This window comes from Oratosquilla oratoria, chromosome 14 (genome assembly GCF_046742065.1).
Source record: "Oratosquilla oratoria isolate Oo_2021 chromosome 14, ASM4674206v1, whole genome shotgun sequence".
Taxonomy (NCBI): domain Eukaryota; kingdom Metazoa; phylum Arthropoda; class Malacostraca; order Stomatopoda; family Squillidae; genus Oratosquilla; species Oratosquilla oratoria.
In genome coordinates, this window is record NC_134790.1 from 21,319,640 (window position 1) to 21,327,139 (window position 7,500).

At 39.3% G+C, this 7,500-nt stretch overlaps 1 protein-coding gene across 1 annotated transcript in view; it reads right to left on the minus strand.

The window, feature by feature from the left end:
• LOC143032530 (hemicentin-1-like) overlaps positions 1–7,500 on the minus strand; it is a 706,298-nt gene that overhangs the window by 230,735 nt on the left and 468,063 nt on the right. Inside the window, exon 5 of the mRNA XM_076197397.1 lies at positions 5,214–5,290. Within this exon, the coding sequence (XP_076053512.1) occupies positions 5,214–5,290 (77 nt within the window). The remainder of the gene's footprint in view (positions 1–5,213; positions 5,291–7,500) is intronic.

Below are 7,500 nucleotides of genomic sequence, written 5' to 3' on the forward strand. Positions count from 1 at the left end.
AAGCAAATGAAGAAACAGAAGAAGCAGAAGAAGCAGAAGAAGCAGAAGCAGAAGCAGAAGAAGAAGAAAAAGAAGAAACATGCAAATTGGTGAAGTTTGAAAACCATTAGCTAACTTTTCAGCGACATCAATAAAGAATTTCTGAACAAAGATGAAATATGTGGGGGCGTGCAAATATTCTTCTTCAATATAATACAATTCATCAAAAAAATTTCCGCTCTGCTATACTCTCTTCCTATGTGAATACTGGGAACCACTAAAAATACTGAAATTCTCAACAGCTGGAACAAAAACTTCCTTAATAAAGAAAATCCTTGATACCAGAAGCACTTTATTCCGATTATAAAAAAATAATTTAAAATTCCCAATTGGAAGAATATCTGAACATTCCAAATCTTCTGACATTTGATTCCTCTTTGTCCGAACCCATTTCTTGAATGATAGCCTTCCCATTCCTCCTATTTTGCCATGCCAACCCTAATTAATTCACTCCCTAATTCCCAATATCTCCAATTGTTATCGTGGTCTTTCGGCCCTTTCTCCTCTTTCCGGGTACGGATTTTGATTCCTTGGGAAGCTGAGCTCCCCATTTTAAGAAATTCATTTTTACTTTCCAGCAGCCAATCCTACTTTGATTCCAATGACATTCTTGCCCAACCCACCCGCCCTCCCGTCATTTGCTCTTCATTCTTAATCCTCAGTTTTAATCTTCCTCTCCCTCCTCCTCTTTCTCTTACTTCTTAACCATCCCGCTTCCTCCTCCTCTTCCTCGTTTTCCCATATTCTTCATTCTCAGTCCTCAGTTTTAACCTTCTCTCGGTCATATCTCTACATTTCCTCTTTCTCCTCCTCCTCTTCCTCCTCCTTCTCTTCCTCCTCGTTTTCCCATATTCTTCATTCTGTCCTCAGTTTTAACCTTCTCTCATTCATATCTCTACATCCCCTCTTTCTCCTACTCCTCTTGCTTTTATCTTTACTGTTTCTCCCCTCTTCTCCTCCTCCTCCTACTTCTCATTATTCATTCCATTCCTCCTCTTCCTCCTCACTTTCCCACACTCTGTCGTCTGTCTATGACTTTACAAGCCTCGTACCATAAACACAAACATCCAATCTAAATAGAACAGATCCTTGGTGACGTCATATCGCCCTGTCCGGGTCTGCAACCCAAGAAGACCCCGAGGGCGACAAGATGTCATATCGACTCCAACGACGTTTTCATCAACATTTTGAGGCTTTATATTCTTAAACTTTGATAACAATACCTAAATTGGCTTTTGGATTAATATCTTAGAACCATTGAGCTTTTGTTCAGCAATGTTACAATAATCGTATTCTTAAATTTTGATGACATTTTCCAGATTTCCTTTTGAGAGGAGACTTAAGAACCACAATTCCTCTTTTCATTATTTCTACAATTTCTACAATTTCTACAATTTCATTATTTCTCATGCATTCTGTATGAGCTCCGTAAAGGTATCGTGTAATCTTCAATCCAGTCGTTCCTTGCAAATGATATAATTACATAATCAGGTCCGGCCGTCACGAGCTTTGAACTCGGGTCCCCTAAGCGAGTTCAAAGCTCGCGACGACCGGGCCTGGCTGTTTGAATCACATCGCTGTTACTAGCAATTTGTTCTATAATATGATCATGTGATGCGTCATGCCTTTACGTCAAAGGGTTTCATAGTGTAGCGTATACTACGTTTTACATCACACGGATATTTCTCCAATCTTCCTCCTCCTCCTCCAACAACTGCACCACCCTCCTCCAGCTCCTCCATCTCCCTTCTCCTCTTCCATCCGCTCCATCATCCCCCTCCATCCTTCGGAAACGAGAGTGCAAGTAAATTTCCAACATATCTCCTGAAGGTCGATTATTATGTACATTGGATCCTGCAATTCACCCTTATGAAACGCTAGGTTACTGAGGGGAGTGTTATAAGTGATGGTGAGGAGTCTACATCAGGAGGCGCTAAACACCCTCGGCCCAAGCCGACATCTTTGCCATATTATGCGCTTCTTGGACTGTCGAAGCAGATAATTAACAGTCAATGCTGGGAGTCGGAAAGGAGTGCGGGATTCGAACCCACAACTAAGCAAATGCAAGACCAGGATGCTTTAGAGTATGCCTTCGTGAATGCCGTAGAGACGAATAAAATTGCTTGGCGATAGGAAAAAAAAAATTGTAGTAAAGTTCAAGAAACACCAAAGCACGAATACCTAACATGAAATTTATATTGCCCAATAGCTCCTAACATAACTTATCCTAACCTTATTCTAACCTAACCATTCCATAGGAAAAAAAAAAACTTTCGATTGGAAAAAAATTCATTTGCGTGTTACTGGAACAGAACCAATTTGTTATCTCTGTTTGCATAAGTGATTTGTTTGATTGCACTTCTGCAAACAAACTCTTGTATAACGGATGACGCTATTCAGACTGTCGTCAGACGATTTTTATTAATTTTCGTGGCATCTTTTTTGGTAACAGATGGTTAGAGCTTCTCCAGAATTCCTTCCTTACCGGGTGGCACTTTTACCTATTATTCCAGCTGCCGTCTGGCTAATTTATATATCCAGGTGGCAAATCTACAATGCGAACGCGTTACTGGTCGATATTTCGTGTTTTGACTTTTTTTATTTTTTTATGTAATCCACGAAATTCGAAGTTCTTCACAAGCCAATTTTCTGTAGCAAACCATTTACATACATACCATACACAGGTGCACACATACACACACATACACACACACACACACAAATTATTTCGGTACCGCTGCGCTTCGAGTCGTTACTCTGACTCTCGTGGGCGGGGAGTTGGGTGTGTGTGTGTGTGTGTGAAAGGTCATAGCATTACCCATAGATCGGACCTACGAGCTCTGAGCTCTCTTCCAGGAGGGAAATAGCTGTCGATCACGAGTCCAACACGTAATCCAAAGACCAAGTGAATACACACACACACACACACACACACACACACACACACACACACACGCATAAAGCTCGAAGGTGACACTTATGAATGGGATGAATAGTTTCTCATACCTTATGTGCGATTTGTCATCCCTCAACCCACTCCCTCCCCCTCTCCCTCTCTCTCCCTCTCCATATCTCTCTCTCTCTCTCTCTCCCTCTCCATATCTCTCTCTCTCTCTCTCTCCCTCTCCATATCTCTCTCTCTCTCTCTCTCCCTCTCCATATCTCTCTCTCTCTCCCTCTCCATATCTCTCTCTCTCTCCCTCTCCATATCTCTCTCTCTCTCCCTCTCCATATCTCTCTCTCTCTCCCTCTCCATATCTCTCTCTCTCTCCCTCTCCATATCTCTCTCTCTCTCCCTCTCCATATCTCTCTCTCTCTCCCTCTCCATATCTCTCTCCCTCTCCATATCTCTCTCCATATCTCTCTCCATATCTCTCTCCATATCTCTCTCTCTCTCCCTCTCCATATCTCTCTCCCTCTCCATATCTCTCTCCATATCTCTCTCCATATCTCTCTCCATATCTCTCTCCATATCTCTCTTGCTCTCTCTTGCTCTCTCTATCTCTCTTGCTCTCTCTATCTCTCTTGCTCTCTCTATCTCTCTTGCTCTCTCTATCTCTCTTGCTCTCTCTATCTCGCTCTCTCCCTCTCTATCTATCTCTCTATCTATCTCACCATCTCTCTCTCTCTCTCTCTCTCTCTCTCTCTCTCTCTCTCTCTCTCTCTCTCTCTATCAATCTATCTATCTCTCCTTCAACGCAATCCTCTCCAAGTTTTTCATACCCAAATTAATCCCTTCGTTTCAAGGGGGAATGGGACGGGGAGAGAAGGGAGTGGGGAAGAGGGAGAGGGGTCATTGGAATAAATAGAATAGCTTAGTGACAGTCACTACCTAGAGAATAATGGCATCCAGTTAGGAAGGGACTGACTGACATAAGCTCTAACCCATCTTCGTTGCTCACGGCTTCCCCCGAAGACAAAGCGCCAGCGTCGAATTTCTGTAGAGTAGATTCCGTGTTCCTCATCCATTTTTCGAATTTCTCTTTTTTTTTTCCCCTTCGATTTCTCTTTGTTTTCGAGCTATTTCTTTGACTCTGGGGCTCTCAGGTGTTGATGTAGTTAGCCTCCCACCCCCCCACCCTCTCCCGTGCCCAAAGACCCTTCCTTTAGGCCGAGTCCAACCTTTTGGAGTCGGTTAAGAAAAACTAAAAAGTTCTTCAGAACGCAACAAGAGCGCCAATGGGCTAAACGAGATGGTCTTCATATTAAACTTCTTTTCGTCCTATCCTTATCACCTCTTTTAGGCAAATATTTATATTTTACGTTACAATGAATTAAAATGACAAAACATGACGAAGGAGATTTCACACACACACACACACACACACACACACACACACACACACACACACACACACACACACACACACACACACACACACACACACACACACACACACACACACAATCTTCAATCCAAATTCCTTTTTACATAGAACTAATTAATTTTTCATCTCTCCCGATTCAAAGTCTACGACCAGTTTTCTATGGACAGATAAAAAGATGGAAGATATTTTTAACAAAGGCATCTTTTACTCCATCCTTCAATTACATTCTCGGTCTTCTCTTCAAGTTCACTCCATCCACCTCTGCCTTCCACACTCTTTTCCGGTCTTTCTTCATTCATTTTTTACTCTAACCATTCTTGTAACTTCCACTATATACCGCAGACCCGTGATCTCAAACACATTTGAACTTCTCTTATGCTTCCTTTGCATTCCAAGTTTCTGTTCTATAGAGTATCGTGGGCACAATCACCCCTTCATATAATATTTTCTTTGCAACATTCCATCTTCAAATAGTTATTTCTCACGACACTTTTCATTCCACCAAAGGCATGATTAAACTGTCTTTACGCATGCGCCTATTGGTGCATGTGTGTGTGCTTTAGAGAGAGAGAGAAAGAGATAGATAGAGAGATAGAGAAAGAGAGAAAGAAAGTGCGAGAGAGAGAGAGAAGGAAAGAGAGAGAGAAGGAAAGAGAGAGAGAGAAGGAAAGAGAGAGAAGGAAAGAGAGAGAGAGAAGGAAAGAGAGAGAATGTGTGAGTAGGCATTCATTTATCATTTCTCTAATAATTCTTTTACAAATCTTTTTTTTTTTTTGGCCATCAACGAAACGGTCCCCGATCCTTTTTACTACGAGAGACAGCTGACAGATTGGTCGAGGGACTTACCTGCTGTCGCTGTGGTAGGTGACGAAGCCGAATGTCAACAGGTGGATGTCCACTCCACGACGGCGAACCCATGAGACCTAAAAAATACATTAATAAATAAATAAATACATAATCATAAACCAAATATACATATGTAAATAAATGAATAGACAGATGAATGTATAATTAGATGTACATAGATAAATAGATTACTGAATGAATAATGAAATAGATAAATAACTAAAAGTACATAAATGATTAAATAAACATAACTAAAACAACAAAGATATGTCGTAGCACATTTGTAAAATAATACTGATGACCCACTTTCGGAGAAGAATAAGCGAAGATATAGAGATCTGTATATTTCGATCACTTACTGTGATCCTCTTCAGCAGATATGAGTTACAAAGTAGAGAACAATGTGTATTTATAATGAAACAGTGAGGTAGCAAGAAGGGACGGGGGCTCAGGTCACATGCCCGGCACGCATGCTCGGATCTTGGTGGCTCAGGTCACATGTCCGGCGTTGCATGGACCTTGGTGATTTTTGTCCACCACTAATGTAGATGGTAACATTTTATTTATAGAAATGGTCAATGGTCACCAGATTGTATTTCTTCTTTTGCTATAAATAAAATGTTACCATCTACATTAGCGGTGGACAAAAATCACCAAGGTCCATGCAACGCCGGACATGTGACCTGAGCCACCAAGATCCGAGCATGCGTGCCGGGCATGTGACCTGAGCCCCCGTCCCTTCTTGCTACCTCACTTTCATTATAAATACACATTGTTCTCTACTTTGTAACTCATATCTGCTGAAGAGGATCACAGTAAGTGATCGAAATATACAGATCTCTATATCTTCGCTTATTCTTCTCCGAAAGTGGGTCATCAGTATTATATAACTAAAAATGTAAAGAAATAGATGAATGGTTAAATAATTTTATGAAGTGATAAATGAATAAATAAGATAAATAAATCGCTAAAAATTTAATAAATAGATAAATGAATAAATGAACAATCATTTAGATAAATGTATAACTGAAAATACAGAAATAAATATTTAGATAAATGTATGACTAGAAATAAATAAATGTATAATTATGTGATTATTTAGATAGATATTCTTGGAGTTATCTTCTCTCTAATATAATTCTTTTTAAACTGGATAATCACTGATGTTCTGACGATCTGTGTAGCTAGCTAATCGCTCAAAATCGAGGAAGTTTTTTTTCTTCATAGCTGAACGTGGAATAGGAGTTTCCAATATTAATATGCTGGATCAGTATCTGCAGATTACGATTTTTCTTACCTTTTCTTCAGCTGGGGTGTAATACATTGGTTTCACCAGAGCGTACCTATTTTACCACCACCGCTGCAACTGTGATTTTTGTTCACTACACAGAACAACATGACAAAAGGCCACAAGCAGTAGATCTGCAGAACAAATGATCACCGTGAACTTCAAATGGCAGAAGCTGTTTTATTCGAATACATCAGACCACCATAAAATAACCAGATATATCCCCCCCCCCAATGACAATAAAGCAAAAAGCCATATGCACACTGGAACGAGTCTTTTACACTTCTGGGCATATCAATATATACCCCAATTATTGATTTCTTTAGTATTCCATCCCAACTGAAGAAGAGGTAAGAAACCTCGAATTCTGCAGATGCTGGTCCAACAGAAGAATATCAAACTTCTGTTTCACGTTGACCTATGAAGAAAAAAAATCCAGAACATCCAGTTTAACAAGAATAAACATATCTATATTAATTTCAAAACAAACAAACATGTAAATAAAGGAATTATAAGATACATAAGTAAATGAATACATACATATTTGAATAAATGAAAATAAATAAAGATACTAATAACTAGATAAAAGATTGAAAATTAATAAATGAACAAATGAATGCACAAGTACATACAAAATAAATCAATAAACAAATGCTAAATAAATGAACAAATGGATAAACAAATAAATAAGCAACAAACAAAATAATTGATTATTCTGAACTTCTTTTCTAAGAACCGATTTTCGAAATCGCCAGTGCCAATTTTTTAGCAAAAACTCAGCCAAACAGCTTATGTTTTGCTTGCGGGATGAGATGAACGAACAAAGTGAAAATAATTCACGCTCTTTTGCTTTTATTCATATTACTTATTTCTTATTCACACTAAGTCCCCTGAGATTATCTCCAGGAAACAACATTTGGACTGAAAAAAAAAAAAATCTCGCCATTTCCAAGATGTACAAATGTATGAGTGATTGTGTATATGTATATATTGTTACAA